Source organism: Nelumbo lutea, chromosome 1 (assembly GCF_056320005.1).
Source record: "Nelumbo lutea isolate HS-2025 chromosome 1, American lotus-T2T, whole genome shotgun sequence".
In the NCBI taxonomy this organism is placed as follows: Eukaryota; Viridiplantae; Streptophyta; class Magnoliopsida; order Proteales; family Nelumbonaceae; genus Nelumbo; species Nelumbo lutea.
Window position 1 is genome coordinate 14,063,775 of NC_142684.1, and position 19,390 is coordinate 14,083,164.

Here is a 19,390-nt window from a genome sequence, read left to right on the forward strand (position 1 = left end):
ATCCAGTGGTCCAACCTAGGGATTTATGTGAAAGCTTGCACTATATATGTATAAGATTATTACCTCTGATTTTTCTTATAGCCAATATAAATTATAAGTGGGTCAAGGATATAGTTAGTGTAATGCTAACTATATTAATAACAAAAATTAGTCTTTTGATAAAAAAAAGGATATAGTTAGTAAGATCATAAATTTTAACACCTAAATAATGCTCAGTTAAGCAATCTCATACATAACCTAAACTATTCAGTATTCACTGAGTAGCCTTCCAAAGATGTATCGACACATGTAGCCTGTGAGGAATTATACTTGATCATCCAGTGGTCCAACCTAGAGATTTATGTGAAAGCTTGCACTATATATTTATAAGATTATTACCTGTGAATTTTCTTATAGCCAATATAAATTATAAATGGGTCAAGGATATAGTTGGTGCAATGCTAACTATATTGATCAAAACAAGATACAGTTAGTGCATTGCTAATTGAGTCTATGTTGAATAGACTGTTTTTCTAGGTATGTACTTCAAATGGTGCTCCCACCTTTTTTTTTAATTAACGATGGGGAGTATAATATTGAAATATTATAAAAAAGGGGGAAACTCCAAAATGATAAAAGATGCTTATATGTTAAGCTGGGAGAAACCATGTACAACCATATACGTGCATATTGAAAGGACAACTAAAAGCCATATCTTACCATTGATGTCTACACTATTATAATTAAATCCTTCAAGATGCTTCAATATCAGAGAGTAGAGACCCAATGTTCTTTTATGCTATATGGTTATGAGGAGCTATCATTCCATTCCATCCACTAGGTCTAGATTTTTTTCCTAGAACATTGCAATAAATAGAAAATGAAAGTGGGCTTTTGATTCTTATTTCATGCCTTTTTTATCTATGCATCTCATTCTTTCATGGATCTTACTGGTAATTTCAGGAAGTTCGAGTTCGCTTTGCAGGGTTTGGAGCAGAGGAGGATGAGTGGGTTAACGTGCGCAGGAATGTGAGGCAACGATCTCTCCCATGTGAAGCATCAGAGTGTGTTGCAGTACTTCCTGGAGACCTCATACTTTGTTTTCAGGTGAGGTTTCACTCATGACTACACTATCGTAAGATCCTACCAAATGTGAGCACTTTACTAAGTTCTGGAAATTTTCAGGAAGGTAAAGAACAAGCTCTTTACTTTGATGCTCATGTTCTTGATGCACAAAGACGAAGGCATGATGTAAGAGGATGTCGTTGTAGGTTTCTAGTGCGCTACGATCATGATCAATCTGAGGTATGCAAAATGTGATGCTTCTTAATTTGAACTGTCTAATATTATTTAGTTTCCTGTCATGTTTACAAAGTACATTTTCACTGCATTGTTCTTGAGAACTTGAGGAAATACATATCAAATGAACATATGTAATGTAAGAAATGAAAAAAATGTCCAAGACTTTCTTTCTTAGTTTAATAAGAGTGGCCCATCTTATACATTAGGACTGCTAATTAATGTTATTTGCCATTGCATATTATAAATCCCTGTTTCTTGGATTGCCAAGCTCACTTTTGGGAGTGCTTATTGTTTAAATAAGTGTTTTTTTGCATAAATATTAATAAGCGCTTATTAAATAAGGAGCTTATAAGTGTTTGATGAAAAAGTGTCTTTTAAACAGGCTAGTATAAGTATTTTGATAATTAGGTGGCAACCAAGATGGGCCAGAAACACAATAAGCGCTTTTCCAGTAAGCACTTGTGAAAAACCATAATTTTGGGCTTCTTCAAAATGGACTTATTCTCTTGAAAAAACACTTATTGGTAAAACAAGTGCTTATTTTACCAAACATAACTGCTTTTTTGTGTGGACCCAGCCTAAAATAAGTGCTTAAAAATAAGCACTCCTAAACATCGGTTAATATAAATTGCAGCTTTTTTGTTCCTTCTCTTTGCCTTTTTTTCTTGTTTCCTGTTAAGTAGATAAAGGTGGTTGTAGTCAACGTTTTCAAACTTTCGTTGACCCGGACGGTCAGACCGTTCGGCCCTGGAACCGTCCAGGAAACCAGTTCCGTTTTACCCCAAACCTGGAATCTGGTAAAAAACCATAGAAAAAGTCAACAAACCGTTGACCTGGGTGGTCGAACCGTCGACCCATTCAACGGTTTTTGACTGTTTTTTTATTTTTTAATTTTTTTAATTTTACTGTCAGAACGGGCTGTCTGTTCAAACCAGACGGTCAGACCATCGACCCGGAAACTGGTGACCAGAACAATTCCATTTCCGGATCGTTTTTTAAAACGTTGGTTGGAGTTTGAACTCATCAGTTCATCTTTTAGTTTACAACTGATGCAAGAATTAATGGATCAGTTGGACTGGTGTATGTTCGAGATAATGATACATCAATCTTTAATCTCATCATAATCTTAATGCCCTTAGTTCTCTTGTGCTGCAGAAAAATCAAAATCAAAGCGATTGTTCATTTGATGCTTTTTCTGCGTTAGTGCTGAACATACTTCTACTAACCTCAATTCTTTCTTTTTTTATTTTTTTTTATTTTGTGGGGTAAAGTAATCGGTACCCCTTACCCCAAACCCTTAGATCCCAACCCAGGCGAAGGCAGGACTTGATCCCAGGTGTTTGCTACAACCAGCTAGAGACTTCACTATCAGGCTAGCTGGCACCTTCACCTCAATTCTAAGTTCATTACTAACATTATTTTGTCTAATTACAATTGCAGGAAATTGTGCCACTTAGAAAGGTTTGCCGCCGGCCAGAAACTGATTATAGGTTGCAACAACTCCATGCTATGAAGGAGTCTGCATCGGCTGATCTGCGGAATGTTGGAAAAGATCCTTCTCTTGTCAGCACGTCTAGGGATATCAACTCAGCAGCTCAACTGGCACGAAAACAGCGTAAACCGGAGGAGAACACAGATGAAATGGTTGCAGCAACTCTTTCTCAAGCCAAAGATCCTGTAACCACAAATGCCATAACTATGGATATAAAGAAGTCTGAAAATGGTCCAGAGAATATTGTGGGAACTTCTGATATTCCTATGGGTGATGCTACAACTACTGTGGCAACAGTGGCTAGCACTGGCACAGGTACTGGGCCTGCAGGCCCCTGTTCAGGCACTATTGAGAAAATACAAGAAGGAAGATAGGGGCGAAATAGGTCTTTTCCCATTCTTCCAATTTTTTGTTTGTTGGTCCATTGGGCTCCAAATGTATATTTTGAAACAAGGATGCTGGCTAGAGAGGTGGATGCACTTTCTGACTGTAAATGATGGTAATTTCATTGCAATGGTCATATATTGATCTTTTTGTTCTGAACGCCTACTTCTACACAACATTGTCATTTTCTAAATTTCTATTCGTAGGAAGACTTTTAACTACTTAACTAGCTGTATTTTATTTATTTTTTGACAAGTCAAAAGATTGTTCTGGGACACAGGACCTGTGACCTACTATACTACTAATCCGTCTGGAATCTGATCATACTGATTTTGTAGGCCGGATTAAATCCAAATGGTTGAATCTTGGGAAAAGTTTCTTAAAATAGTGGTCTTTTATTTCGTTTCAAGGTTAAATCAAATTACGAAGAAACTAAATATGGAAATTTATAAAGAAATGGGTGACATTGCTTCAATGCCCAAATGGCTATCATGTCAGCCACCTGCGGAAGGTTGTGGAAAATGGATGTTGATGCCGCTAACCCCAAACCATTGCAAGTGTTGGTATCGTCATCTGCAACTGATCCTGTAGCTTCTTTACGGGCTCTGCTATTAATTTGAAAAAGGGAGATCCTGAACTGGTTCAAGCAGTTGCTTTCACCAAAGGTTTGAAGTTTGCTTTTGAGTTGAGCATTTCTTCTATATAACTCTTGAGGGAGATGTGAAGATGGTTCATTTCCTGTTGGGTATCAACTCTGCTATCCCTAGGCATATCTACTGCTTTATTGGCTAACAGAAGGTTTAAAGTATCGATACTGGCTGATACGTTGGTAGGGCGTATCGGCCCTCTTTTAAATTTTCACTAATTTTTTTTTCCAATTTTAGTTCAGAGGGTCCGTTTAAGTCTGATATGATATATATCAGTCGATACATAACGATTTTTTGAACCTTTACTACTTACTATTACTAAATTTGCTTGTATGATCCGTGCATATTCAAGGTGTTTTTAGCTACGTTGCATTTGATGGTTCACAATGTGTCATCCACGAAGATTATTAGGGAACGAGTTGGGATTAGCTGAATTTGATAGCTGTTTTTCAGACTGTGGGACCAATCCATTTTGTTCCACACCAGTTATAAATACAAATGAGAAACAGAGCGATTGTGGGCTGCAACGCAACATGCGCACTTTATGGGTGATACAGAGCAAAATGATTGATCCCACAACCAATAAATCAGGTGATAATTATAATTAGATGTAATCCGTTGATTAATTTTGAGAAGAAAATATCTCGGGTCTGTGGTTAGGACTTAGGAGAGAGGCCAGGCTATCAGTGGTTTTGGGGTCTCAATAACTTGAAAACCATCCAAGAGTGTGAATTTTAGGGTACCATGTATGTTTCAGTTTCAGTTTCAGTTTCAGACATTGAAGGGGTCTCCCACTACAAGGTTCAATTAACCAACCATGTGTTTAATTTTACCTAACAGATAGTCTTGAATTGCTTTAGAGTTGATCCCCAAATCATATGGTTATATGCTAATTGATTATTCTGGTTTTTGCACAAATAATTGCCAGGTTTTACCATCTAGTGGTGGGTCTAAGTTATTGGGGTCCTAGCACCTGAACGATATTCATGATGATGATCCTCTTTATGACCAAATATGTACCAAAAGTTCAAAGTTTTTTGTTCTTTGAAGCTTTTCAGTAATTAGTGGTGGCCCTGGTTTGCTCAATGAGAGTAGCTATCCTTTTGCTTTTGTACGAGTTACATGGGTGGACCACTGGGTCATGATGATGTTCTTGAAAAAGGCTTAGCTATGCAATTGCATGTTCTTAGTTTCTTAGTGAATTATGTTGCACAATGAAAAGTTTCTGTTAAAGTTCAGAAAGCTCAACATGCAATGCATTCATATATTCGTAAACAATCACTGTGTTGATTTTTTATGTGTAATTGCTTTGGTAGGAATTGTTCATGGTGAGCCTCAATCCACTAAGAGAGTGTAGTGTAATTGGCCAATGCACTAAAAGCACTGTCAATATTGTAAGGGAAAATTTCTGATTAGTACCATGTATGTTGTGCCTAGTGATGTTTTGGTTCTTGAATTTTAAAATGCGAAAATTCAGTACCTGAATTTTTAAAATGTATCAATTCAGTATCTGCCGTTAATTAGCTGTTAACCAACCATTAAGTGATATTTGAAAATGACAGAAATGCCCTTCAAATGTCCTCTAATTTTAATTTCTTTATAAATCATCTAAATGCTGACAACATATTAATAGCCTCAAATCTTTGTCGCTTCTATTCAAGAAAAGTTGGGGTCATGTGTCAATGGGCATTCTGGTGACCCAAACTTTTTTAAATAGAAAAGGCAATGATTTGGGACTGTTAATTTTTTGTTAATGTTTAATGGTTGATAAAAAAAAAAATAGATAGCATTCAAGGGCATCTGTGTCTTTTTCAAACACCGCTTAACGATTGACTAATAGCTGGTTAACGGTAGATACTAAATTGACACGTTTTAAAAATTCAGATACTAAATTATCGCATTTTAAAATTCGAAGACCAAAATGTCACTAGGTACAAAATACAATGTATTAATCAAGAATTTTCCTATATTGTAATAGTCAAACCCAAGTCATTTAACCTTACGGATCAAGTAATAGAGAAATGAAAATTGGTTTCAGACCCTTTTAACAGACCTCTAGTCCTAGACCCGCCCACCTCCCATGTTTGTTTTGCAGTTTTGATGCCTTTGGTTCTTATCATCTTTACTAGGTTTCTGTCATTTCTATATGATCAATTGTGGAATGTCTGAAAAAAAACCATCTTCAAGCATTCATGATCTGCTACTCGCACTAATAGAGGTTATGTTCAAGCATTCATGATCTGCTACTCGCACTAATAGAGGCTATGTAACCAATCACGAGTGAACACATTAATGTTCTGTACACATATACACATGGGAATGTTGCTGTGTTCGCTATGTGATTGGTTATGTACCAGCCTATAAATGGTGGTGCGACCCAAATTTAAATACGAGTTCTTCCTCAAGAGTTCTGGGCTTAGGAATGACAATTTTCCTCATTTCCGACAGGGATCCGATTTTCCCGACCCAATGGGGTCGGGGATGGGGATTGAGGTCCTCACCCCAATCCCGACCCCGACCCTGATTATGTATATATATATTATATTATATATATCTATATATATATATCAAAACATATTTAAAAATTATTTATAATTTAAAATTTTTATTTATTTTAAATAATTTTATTTTTCAAATAAATATTGTTATCTAAAAACCAGACTCTCATCAGTTGGGATGGTGGGTGGGGTGGGGGGGGGGGGTCCTCAATGTTGGAGAAATGTGATAAGCAATGAACCCCCCAGTAGATTCATGTGTCTTCTAGCCACAGCTCAAAACTTTGCCTTAACCAACATCCTGTCAGGGGTGAAACAGGAAGTTGTATGATCGATTTGTTGTTTTGTAAACAGAAGATTTGCCTTTACCAGGAGTGAAACCAAGGAAGTGATAAATGGACTGTATTGCATTAACCTTGGTGGGGCCATAACATCTACATAAGTGGAATGATCAATTCAACCAGTTAAGAAACAGGTCATGTTACTGTTTACTCACTGGAGAAGAGGGTACATCCAGTATGGGCCCCATAGTTTTTTTATGTCAAAATTGATCATGGTAGAGATTCTTCCTTTCCACATGGCATCAGTTCCATTTGAACACAGAATGACATTTCACAGGAGCAGTTAAAGAGTCCTAATGACATACATTTGTCTGGATTGAAAATTAGGACATACATGTTTTGTTACCTCAGGAGTCTGTGAGCAATCACATTCACATGTTAGGCTTCACAGGGCCACCCAAAATAGCCCACTTCCTTTTGAAATAATGTAACAAAAGTAAAAAAGAAATGGTCCATTGAATTATTAAAGGTGAACTCATTAGGCCCATTAGGGTTCTTATTTTATTGACAATTTATATCTAGTCTTATCTAAAAGTAGGGTTTTTCTCATCATCAAGAGAATTGCATCTTAAAGACAATATGTTGTGAGCTTCATTTCAAATTAATTTCAAAAATTATAGGTGTAAAAATGGGTTGGGGTCTGCTACAAACAAGACGTATACAACAGGCTACGTAACCCAATCTTGATCGTTCATCAAATAAAGTAGTACGGAGTGCAACTTAATTGGGTTGGATTGGAAATTTGATAAATTTTCAATAGGTCCGAACCCTAATCCGAATCCGATGCAGTTGAAATCAACATGGTACTGTGGTGATGAAGTGCACCACAGACAAAATACATCAACCCTCGCCAACCACATACATGCCATGTTTCTGCATATCTATACGGTTTCTGACTCTGCTGTGTATCGGATCTCTCAACATGCTCTCAAGCTCCATAACAAATCTTTCCAAATAAGATGGGTACCACAATCCCATCCTCTCCTTTGCTGTTTCTGAACACGATTTCCGAACTTGCAATTTGCAACCGAGTCCGGATCTCCTGCCCACACAAACTTTGGCTATCCATACATAATTCACGAGATAGTGTAGGCAGAGTTGTCGTGGACAGAGATCCGGAGTAGTTGCAAGTTGTAACCACCACAGGCCAGCGTATGTGGGTTTCCCCACCCGAAGTCCACGTCATCAAACCGGCCCATGTCAGATCTGAAACAAGGTAGGTCCTCACCATAGTATAGTGGGGTTGGCCCCTGATCACCATCAGATCTGGTAGTGATCTCATGTACTCGTCTGTGACGTCAGATTTTACCTTCTTTATCAATCCCAATGCATACTCTAATGGTAATGGATTCTTACACTACTGACCGGCGGTAGGCAATTGCATTTCCATAGTATCCCGCCGGAAGCTATTACGTGCATTGACGATGCAAATTACACGGACCTCTTCGTCGGGGTCCGGCTGAATGGCGATGGTGCGGCATCGCCATAGGCACGCAGTTAGCACCTCAAATGTGGAGCCCTTGTGAAGGTGTGTGGAGATACATGCCTGCGAAGGGCCAAAATTCGGTTGGACCGAAAAAGAAAGACCGGTGGACCATGACATCCGGAGCCGGAGGAATGATTGTGCCCCTTTGTGTCAGCCACTTCATCATACTCATGATGATTGATGAACACAAGAGACGTATGGCGGGTTCCGAGCATTGAGTAGTTCCCTTTGCCACACGGGTGGCACGGATGGGGCATGTGCACCACGTGCCATCTCGCCAACGGCTTTCATAAATTGGACCATACTGGCCGCATCGCTCATGGTGTGGTTCAACCGAAGGGCAAAGATGAACCACCGCAATCAGATGCGTCACCTTCGTTGAGGATTCCGCCGGAGCAGGGGACATCGAAAAGGAGCTCCTCTAGACAAGGGAGTGGAGGCTGAAGAGCATCGCCAAACTGCTCCAGCCTGACATCGGCATCAGCTCCAATGAACATGACACCTTCTCTGGTGCATTCTACCGTGAGTTTCCGATGAGGGCCTTCCCTCAGCCTACCCGCAAATGGGTACTAAAACACCAGTGCTTTTGCTATCGCCTGTCGGATGACCTGAGCGGGTTTCTTCCCTCCATGGAGGGATCATAGCGATAGAACTGTATCACCGGAATTTGACACCGAAGGTCGTCTTGATCGTCGATGTCCGAGAGGTCCTTGAATTCTTGGGGAGTGGGCTTAGCAGGCGCTATGAGCTCAGGTTGGCGTCTCCGCACGGTGAACAACAGAACAAGCCGATATGACCCATCTTTTTCACCATGGTTTCTAGAACCGAACCGGTCAAGGCACAGTTTTCCGGTTCGGCGGTTCAACCGTCCGGATCGAACGGTTCGACCCGTGACGTCATAAATAAATAAAAAACAAAAAATACTTATATATAATAAAAATACCATAGAAATTTAAATAAAATACAAAAAATACAGGAAAAAGAACAATACATGAAAAAATAAAAATATCTAAATATAAAAATAATAAAATATAGAAAATACAAAAAAATACAGAAAAAAATCCAAAAAATACAGAAAATTTTCTAAAAAATATAGAAAATTTTTCAAAAATATAGAAAAAGTTTCAAAAAATTTTGACTGCAGTACTTAATCCCTTTGCCATACCTAAAGCATCCATGGCAAAAGATATGTAGTCTAATAACCAAAAACCCAAGGCCCTAACGCAAGGCAGCTTGGATCCATCTTGCCTTGGGGTAGTCTAATAATTTGTAATTCTGTACAGATCTGTATTTCCAAAAGATCTACAGTTTTGTACATTCTTTAATAAAGGGGTAGTCTAATAAATATTAGTAATATACTAATAGCTGCAACCAAACACCACAAACTACATATATATGAAGGTCTTTAAGAATAGAATTGCTACTGACTAATTGTCAAGAACTCATTCAATAGATTTTGTATGTTTAAGAAGAGGGTTGAACAAATACCTTGTCTCCTTTTTGCTTCAGATTTTGCAAAGAATTCCATCAATTCATTAGTCATTACAAACATAGGTTCTTCCTCCTCTTCTTCTTCTTCTTCTTCTTCTTCTTCTTCTTCTTCTTCTTCCATCAAGTCCTCTTCCCCCTACTTATTAGAAAATACCCATTATAACAGTTCAATGCACCTTACCATTAGTTAGATAAATAAAATTTTTAATTAACAAAAAAAAATTATAACTTATAATTGAGATAATATCAATGGTAGTTACCATCAGTCCTAGCTCTTTTTATTGATGGTGAGTCCATTATTGGAAATGTTGTCTCATCAGCTTTAAACATATCATCATTCTCATTACCATCAAGTAATGGAGGATCCTCATCATCGTGCATTATCCAATCTTCCACAACATCAACATGTTCATGCCCAATTAGATCAAGACTTTCAGTTTTTCTCCTACAAATCAATAAATGATACATTAGATGCAATGCAAGCATTAAAAAAAAAAACAATCATGAAATATAAAAGTTAAAACACTTACCCATCCATCACATGTAGGTTGCAATGAACATATACTAGATCACAGAGCCTCTGGTGCTCTAACCTATTCCTTCTCTTCGTGTGTATACATTTAAAAACACTCCAATTGCGTTCACATCCAGATGAGCTACACGTCTGGTTAAAGATCCGTACAACATTCCTTTTCAAATTTGGAGTATCACAATAAAATCTCAACCACCATTCACCTATATAAAATGAAATGGAGTTAATTTAATTTATAAAATAAAATTGAAAAATGAAATAATAAACATGTTATAAAAAAAAATATTTATTACCTGGAGGTGTTGACTTAAATGTCTTCACTGAGAAAGGTGTTCCAAAATTACCACGACATTTTTCAAAAAGAGTAAGCTCTTTGTTCAGGTTTATCTCCACATCATCTGATTTGATTGCAAGCTTTTCAATGACATAAAAAACTGTAAACATAACGGTCGGGGATTTAACTTTTGATTTCGAATCATATTGGAAGGCCGGGTTAAAATAATACCCTGCAAGATGAAGCCTCTGACCCATTTGTCTATTCCATCTTCTATTAAAATGTCCATGATTGGGCCATATTTAGCTTTCTTATAATTAAAAAACTTTTTCAGTGATTCTTTTGCCTTCAACATTGCATGATACATATACCCCATTGCAAGCCTAAACTCAGAATATGCAAGTCTCAATGCACTAACAAGAGGTGATGTGAAACACACAATCATTTTGCATTGTGCCTAAAATTCAGAATTCAAAACTATTTGTACTACTTTCTTCCCCTTTGCATCTTTTGCATACCTAGAATCAATAAAACTCCGATCTATCAACAAATTTTGCAAATCATGCATGTCCTTCAAAATGCTATCCAATGCAATTAAATTAGTTGTAGAATGAGTGATTCCAAGACGCACTATCTCAGTCCAACTAGGTCTTTTCCTTATCATTGAGAGTACAAAAATATGATTGTAGACAAATTTGGTAATTCTAGATGCATGTTGAACCACATTTGCAACATAATCCATTTCCCCAATTTCCTTTAACATCAAGTTTAGACAATGTGCTGAACAAAGTGACCAATATATCCATGGAAATTCTGCTTCCAACAATATTCCTGCAGCTACATAATTTGCAGCATTGTTAGTGACCACCTAAACAACATTTTCTGCTTTTACCTAATCAATAACTTCCTTAAACAAAAGAAATAAATTCTCTACACTCTTGACTATTTCAGAAGCTTCTACAGACTTCACAAATGTAATTCCTGTAGGACAATACACTAAAAAATTAATCAATGTTCGGCTATGTGTATCTGTCCAACCGTCAACCATTATAGTACAACCATATGTAGCCCAATCCTTACGGAGTTTATCAACTGACATTTGCACCTCCTGAACTAAATCCTTCAAAAAATTGGTCCTACAATTATGATATGAAGGAACTTTGTACCCTGGACCAATAGTAACAAGGGCATCCAACATAGTTTGAAAATATCTTGAGCACAAAACATTCAAGGGAATCCAAGCATCACACAACCACTTCATAACAGTATGGTCCACATGATTATTTTCTCCCTTAGATGCCAATACACTCTTAATTCCAAGTTGTGCACTTAGAGTGGTTCAGAGAGCAAAATGGTTAGTTATTAGCCCTGAAGATGCTTTCCCCTTTCTCGATGATGTAGTTGGTCTTTTCCCTTGATAGGAATCATGTGTACTAGTTGGATCTATTTCTCTAATCTCAATATCATCATCATTATCATTCCTTCCACATTGTGCTCTAGTATCAACAAAATTCATTGGTTGCTTTTCACTTCTTTTTTTGTCATTGATTTCATTCAACGATTGCTCCATTTTGAACCTTACATCATAGGGTACTTTACGACAAATTGCAATCTCACCTTTCCTTTGGGCAAGATGTTGTTTCATCCTATTAATCCCTCCCCCTTTAAAAGTCTTTTGACAATAAAGACATGCCATTGACTTTGATCTATTAAGAAGGTCAACTTTAAGGGAAACATGCTCCCAAGCAGAATCAGTTTTTCCCCTAACATTTGATGAAATTGAATCTTGTGATGGAACTGGATCAGATGTATTAGCATTTGGACTTTGAGATTCCATCATCTTAGTTCAATCAAAGAAACCCAACTTAAAAATAAATCCCTTCGTACAAACACAAAATATAAAATTTAAAACCTTGCATTGACTAAAAGAACCAACCAAAATGTAAAATCGCTCCATATAAGCAAAAAATAATTAAGCAAATACTTAAGCAAATAATTTACCAAAATGTAAAATCACACCATTAGAAATGAGAGTAAATTGCTTGCAAAAATTTAAGCAAAACTTCAACATCTGATCATCATATGAAAATTAAGCAAAATATGCATATGAAAATTAAAAACAAATTAATCCAGATTAATTAAACAAAGAACTAAGCATATGATCATCAAATGAAGTTTGAGGGTTCAACAAGACATATAATCAACAAGAAACTGATACAAAAACATATGCAACAATTTTCTGCTAGTAAATCTATCAACTTATCATTTGCTCCTAATTATAAACTATAAAGTATTCACTAATAAACTATAAAGTATTCACTAAAAACAAATTAATTCAGATTAATTAAACAAAGAACTAAGCATATGATCATCAAATGAAGTTTGAGGGTTCAACAAGACATATAATCAACAAGAAACTGATACAAAAATACATGCAACAATTTTCTGCTAGTAAATCTATCAACTTATCATTTGCTCCTAATTATAAACTATAAAGTATTCACTAAAAGCCTCTGCCTAGCAGGTCCAAAGAAAAATGATGAACCAAATGAAGAACAAATAGGGGCTGATGAACCAAATGAATCAAAAAAGTTCAAAAAATCAATTAAATCACAAAAAGTTATACCTTCACTGTCAAGTGCCGGTAATGGTGGTGTGACAGTGGATTCGTCGCCAGTGGGCTTGGGTAGTCGGGCTTGGTCACAGGCAAGTTGCCGCTGTAAGCCTGCAAGTGCTAAGTGCTGAGTGGATTCGTTGCCGCTACAAGCCTACAAGTTGGGCTTGGGCTCACCAATGCAAATGCCGAGTGCTAAGTGTCACTGCCGAGTGCTGAGTGCCGCTACAAGTCGCTGCTGCAAGTGCTGGATCTTCTCACCATTGGACGCCGCTGCAAGTGCTAGGGTGAGGGTTACTTTTCACCACTGCAAGCTCGTTGGTCGCTATCGGTGTGTATCACTGTCAGATGTCAGAGGTGATGGCCGTCGCAGGTGATCGGTTGGTAGGGTGTGAGGATTGAGAGGAGTGAGGGGGGAACTCAGAAAAATGAGAAATAACCCTAAAGCTAAAGGGAAAATCGAATAAGGATTCGAACTGGTTGGGATATAATGGGTATTTTATTTTTTGTTTATTTATTTAAAACATTAAAAAAAATCTTAACCCGCGAACCGCTACCCAGGTCGATCGGTTTAGCGGTCCGACTACCTGGGTCAACGGTTTTTTTTTTTACTTTTCAACATTTTCTTTTTCAATTTTTCGGTTTCCAATAAAACCAGACCCAGATGGCTGACCGATTACCAGTTTTTCCGGTCCGACCGTCTAGTCTGATCTGGTTTTGAAAACCATTTTTTCACTACTTGGTACTGTTATTTTCTTCAATGGAAAATTTTAATGGAATAACTAGTTTTAATTGATGAAATAATTTTTTGCCAAAAAGAACTTAGATAAAAACGGGAAGGGAAAATTTTTGATAGGTGCCCTGTATTTTAAGCAAGCAGAGTGCCAATTTAGTATCTGAACTTTAAAATGGGATAATTTAGTATCCAAACTTTTAAAATGAGACAATTTAAGGATCTATCGTTAAGTGTATGGGAAAAGACACAAATGTCTTTTAAGAGTTATTAAATTTTCAAGTGTTATCAAATTTTCTTTATCAATCATCAGCAACGTCCATCTTGTATTTCTCGATTCAAAAGTAGAAATTATATTTGATTTCTTTTGCCATGTTTGCCAGGAAAATGGTTTTCCATCTGCCGTTCCATTCTCCTCTTGACGAACAAATCAAAGATAAAGAGAAATAGGATGGAATTGCTCCCAAGGGTGCAAACCAGAATCAGTTATGGATGTTAAAATTGCCAACCCTTTTCGTCCTTACTACCATTTGCAGAAGAAGATAAGGAGCTCTCTTTTTGGTTTGCTCTTCTACTTCCCTACCTTCCTATTGTCTCTCGTCCTATTTGTGCCTCTGGCCTACAACAATGCTAGCATTTTCCGTCTACACATCCCTTTTCCGGCCAAAATATCTATGGAATCTACTAGCTTTACACCTGAATAGCAGTAGGACAAATAGCACGAAAATGGTCTTCTTCGTCTTCCTTATGCTCATCATTCATGGATGCTGTCAAGGAGGAAACCCCACCTTCTAAACTGATGGGACATTTGCCCCCTTTGTAGGAATAGGAGTCTTTAGTTCTTCCATGGAACTCTTCTTCGGCTCAGAGGTCCAGGTGGCACAGAAAGAATGGGCTGATGTTTAAGATTTTGCAGCCTACCGCCCTGTCAAGGCAATTTTCTATAAGAGTACACGAATTCTTTCATGGGTCACATTTGAATTTTTCTTGCAAAGTTTGGTTTTTCATGACCTGGATTTCTACTTTGGAGTTGTTCAAAGCTCAAGCACATTCACAGGGAAAGTTTTTCTGTTCACCTATGGAATAAGTAGAGTAGGAAGATGAAAGTTGAAGATGATGAACAATGTTTTCATTTTCTTGAGAAAGTTCAAGGGTAATTTTGATATTTTCAAAAGTCTTAAATTGCACATGAGGTCACGTAATATACATAACCGGTGGTCTACTAGCAGTAGGTACTATATTGTCATATTTCGAAAGTTCGGGTACTAGATTTTCACATTTTAAAGTTTGGGTACTAAATTGGCACCCAACCTAAAATACAGGGTACCTATTGAGAATTTTCCAAAAAAGAAACAAGTATTTTTATTAATTTATATTTTATTATTAGTATTTTATAAAAGAATTAACAATTTATTAATGGGTCATAGGTCTAATATTAGCTCTTAAAAATCTTACAAGGAAAGCGTTATTTTAATGTTAAACAAGTTTCTTCTTCCTGCTTGTTTCACACCAAAATGGAGTGATTGTACTTCCCTAACAGCGTTCTTCCATCCCATCTCATGACATCCACAAACTAAATGTGGGAATGGAAGAAAATTTGAGAATAATCCTTTTACTTACTTTCCATTCTACAAACCAAATGGAGCCTAAAGAAGCTTTGATAGAAAAATACAGATAAAAGATAAAAAAAAGCAAGTAAATGTAGTGCTATCAAAGGGTTTTGGATCAACCTGACAAGCCCAAAAGGGGTCCAATTAGCCCTATTACAAATAGTCTTGGTCTATATTTATTTTGGGTTAGAAATGGCTTTGTATGTTTCAACTTTCAACCTTATATCTGAATCTCATGGCTTACCTGCGATAAAATATCTAAACTTGTCACTTTATAACGAAAATATAAGATGTTTTGAGAAGAAAGAGCAAGAGAATTTAAGGCAGTCTTTCATTTTGTGATAACGATATGATGGCTGAAGGAAGTGGTAAATGTACTGTATTGCATTTATTCTGGCGGGGCCTAGCATCTTAAGTAGTATGATCAATTCAACCCATTGGGCATTTGGACCCCATAATGCTCTATACGTCAAAATTGATGAAATGCTTTTCTTAACTTTAAACTTTCGGAGCCAGTGAGAAATCACATTCACATGTTGGGCCTCATGGGGTCATACATAAAATAGTCCACTTTCTTTTTGGAACAAGAGGATAAGGAAATGGTTCTTGTTATTGAATGATTACAAGTGAACTCATTAGGCCCATTAGGTTTCCTTTTATTGATAATTTCGCTCAATGCTACAAACGTTAAAAGCATTTAAAAATATATATATATCAGTAGAGGAATTTTTAAAATTATGTTCTAAGACTGTTTTGACTTGAAGGAAAAAGTAAGGAAAGGAAGGAAAAGGAAAAAAAACTTGTATACAAATTTTGTATAGGTTTTCCTTCCTTTTCCTAATTTTCCTTGAAACCAAACATAAACTTGAAGTTAATTTCATATAGCCATCATCTATACCCAAGAATTCTGCCAATAGGGTTTAATTTGGGTTGTGTTGGATTGGGAGTTTGTTAAATTTTCAATGGGCCTGATGAACTCTAACATGAGCCTGATGTGATGAAATTGTTGTAAGTGGCTGAAAAATTCATAGATCATTTAGATTTTTTTTTTCTCTAAAGGGGGCGTTTGGTTCGTTAAGATAAATGAATTTTCTACTGATATCAGCTTATCATCAGTTGAAAAGTAAAAGTAGATACGATTGTTCATATGTAAAGTAGCTTTAATAAGTAAACAAAAGCAACATAATCTGATCATTGATCCAATTTGGTCCCAGTCTGGTCCGCTGTTTGCCCAATTAAAAAAAAATGAAAAGGGATGTGGAAAAATCAAAATGAAGATAAAATTGTGGACTCAAATGAGTGGAATTATTATCTCGATCATCACGTGTATCATATGATCCAGCTCAAAACTATACAACATAAAGCCTGTTATAATTCATAAAAACGAGCTAGGGGGAACAAGTCCTTGTCTAGCCAGTTCACACTCTCGAAGGACAAAGCTAGCTTCATTTTCATCATGCTGACTTGCTAGCACACAAAGATTAATACACCGACAAGGCACAACCACACCATTACATGATCCTGCGGTGATGAGGTGCACCAGAGGATATACCCCTCATCCACCATCCATATCCATGTCATGCTTCTGCAGATACTACACTATTCCTGCTCAGATGGCTGATGTAATGAAGGTGGAGGTCTGGATATGTGGTTGCTGTATTGGATCCCTCAACATACTCTGAAGCTCCCAAACAAATCTTTCCATGGCAGGCCCAGGCAAGCAGATGGGTAGCACAATCCCATCCTTTCCTTCGCTGTTTCTGAATGGGATGTAGAAGCTTGCAACCCCAGGAATGGCCCCTACACCCCCCTTGGCGGGCCCACCATAGACAGGTTTACCCCATCCGAAATCCACGTCGGCAAACCCGGCACGTGTCACATCAGAAACAAGGTAGGACCTTACCACAGTAAAGTGGGGTCGGCCCCTGGTCACCATAAGATCTGCCAATGATCTCATGTACTCTTCCGTTACATCAGACTTTGCCTTCTTCACCAATCCCAATGCATACCCTAATGGATTCTGACACAGCTTTCCGGCCGTCGATAACGCCACCGGAAAGGCAAAAGCGTTCCCGTAGTATCCGGCCGGCAAGGGTGGCTGGAACCTATCACGTGCGCTGACGATGCAAATCATCCGGACCTCCTCGTCGGAGTCCGGTTGAGTGGCGATGGTGCGGCATCGCCACAGGCACGCAGTTAGCACCTCAAATGTGGAGCTCTTGCGAAGGTGTGGAGGGACATGCCTGCGAAGGGCCAAGATCTCGGTTGGGCCGAAAAAGAAAGACCGGTGAACCATGTCATCTAGAGGAATGATTGTGCCCTTTGTGTCCGCCACTTCATCGTACTCGTGATGAACACAAGACACGTGTGGCGAGTTCCGAGCATTGAGTAGCTCCCTCTGCCACACGGGTGGCACGGATGGGGCGTGTGCACCACGTGCCATCTCGCCAACGGCGTTCATAAATTGGACCAGACCGGCCGCATCGCTCATGGTGTGGTTCAACCGGAGGGCAAAGATAAAGCCACCGCACATCAGACGGGTCACCTGCATAGGAAGAAGATTCATTATTTGTTGACCTAGGAAGTGAATGATGAAATAAGGGAGAGAACAAAATATGAGTCACTGAGTGAGGTAATGCTCGTGTCCTTTATTTTTATTAAGGAACTTTGAGTAGACTTGGATTTCATCTATTGGAAGTTGATTAAATTAAACTTATGCATCAACATCATCTGAATTGCCCTTAAACTTGGAATGATATCCTGTGAGGTGCGCCTAGTGAGGAGCAAATCCGAATTCATTCGGTACTTATACATGTATGCATGCATGTATTGCATGTGTGTCTCTTTTCCACATGATTTGGCTAAGCGTGAAGCAACTTAATGAGAGAAGAAAGTAGGATCTTTCTTTATTCGGGGAATTCATCAATTCCTTTGTTCATCAACTAACCTGAATCAACAACAAAGGACAGTGGAGGACTCCGCCGGAGCCGGGGACATCAAAAAGGAGCTCCTCTAGACAAGGGAATGGAGGCTGAAGAGCATCGCCAAACTGCTCCAGCCTTGCATCGGCATCGGCTTCAATGAACATGACACCTTCTCCGGTGCATTCCACCGTGAGTTTCCGATGAGGTCCCTCCCTCAGCCTACCCGCAAATGGGTAGTAAAACACCAGTGCTTTTGCTATCGCCTGTCGGATGACCTGAGTGGGGTTTCTTCCCTCCATGGAGGGATCATAGCGATAGAACTGTATCACCGGAATTTGAAACCGAAGGCCTTCCTGGTCGTCAATGTCGGAGAGGTCCTTGAATTCATGGGGAGTGGGCTTCGCAGGTGCTATGAGCTCAGGTTGGCGCCTCCGCACGGTGAACACCAGCGAGGAAGAAGTTGCCATGGCTGAAGATATGAGTGATGGAAGAGATACAGGGAGAGAGAGAGAGAGAGAGAGAGAGAAATGAGGACTGAAAGTTGATGAAGATTCTAGTGGTGGGTATCTCCTTGGATGGTCGAAAATATTTATATTGTGGGAGAGGGACCGAGGGATGAGAGAGAGAGAGAAAGGGTAGGTTTGGTCTAAGCAAGCGTTTGAAAATTGAACTACTGGATTAAGATGCATTTGTAGTGACATGCACTGTAAGTTTCTGGGCTGCTGGGGTGATATTAACAACATTTGCTCTCTGTTTTAAATTTCTTTTGGAACATTGACTCAATAGAATAGACTTGACTGGATGTGTTGACCTGATTGGCTTGGGCTCCAGCGCTCGGCTAAGCTCTTATGAATAAATTATAAAGCATTTGGCTTCACTTTTCTTTTTTGGGATCTGAAGAATAAATTATAAAGCATTTTGTTCACTTCCCATGTCTTGGTCCACTCCCGGTGTGTAGATTCTTGGAAAATGCGGCAAAAGCTGCAGGGGTTTTCCTTGAGACTTGAGAGGACAAAAAAGGTTGGCCGTTTGTTTACAGTTACAGTGTTAATACTGATTATCTACTGAAATTGAAAGAGAAGTTAA

At 38.2% G+C, this 19,390-nt stretch overlaps 2 protein-coding genes and 1 pseudogene across 5 annotated transcripts in view; 1 reads left to right on the forward strand and 2 right to left on the reverse strand.

The window, feature by feature from the left end:
* Positions 1 to 3,316, forward strand: part of SHH2 (DNA-BINDING TRANSCRIPTION FACTOR 2) — a 59,017-nt gene extending 55,701 nt beyond the window's left edge. For all 4 annotated transcript variants that reach the window (XM_088965501.1, XM_088965499.1, XM_088965500.1 and 1 more), the window contains 3 exons: positions 943 to 1,086; positions 1,165 to 1,284; positions 2,722 to 3,316. In XM_088965501.1, the coding sequence (XP_088821627.1) occupies positions 943 to 1,086; positions 1,165 to 1,284; positions 2,722 to 3,147 (690 nt within the window). In that variant the 3' untranslated portion in view covers positions 3,148 to 3,316. The remainder of the gene's footprint in view (positions 1 to 942; positions 1,087 to 1,164; positions 1,285 to 2,721) is intronic.
* A 4,074-nt stretch (positions 3,317 to 7,390) lies between these two features.
* LOC148873600 (uncharacterized) lies at positions 7,391 to 12,260 on the reverse strand (annotated as a pseudogene).
* A 4,406-nt stretch (positions 12,261 to 16,666) lies between these two features.
* On the reverse strand, positions 16,667 to 18,951 carry LOC148873601 (benzyl alcohol O-benzoyltransferase-like). Its single transcript, XM_088942224.1, has 2 exons — positions 18,328 to 18,951; positions 16,667 to 17,925 (listed from the first exon to the last, which is right to left on the reverse strand). The coding sequence occupies exons 1-2, from the start codon at positions 18,769 to 18,771 to the stop codon at positions 16,990 to 16,992; spliced, it is 1,380 nt and encodes a 459-aa protein (XP_088798350.1). The 5' UTR covers positions 18,772 to 18,951; the 3' UTR covers positions 16,667 to 16,989.
* Positions 18,952 to 19,390: the final 439 nt, after the last annotated feature.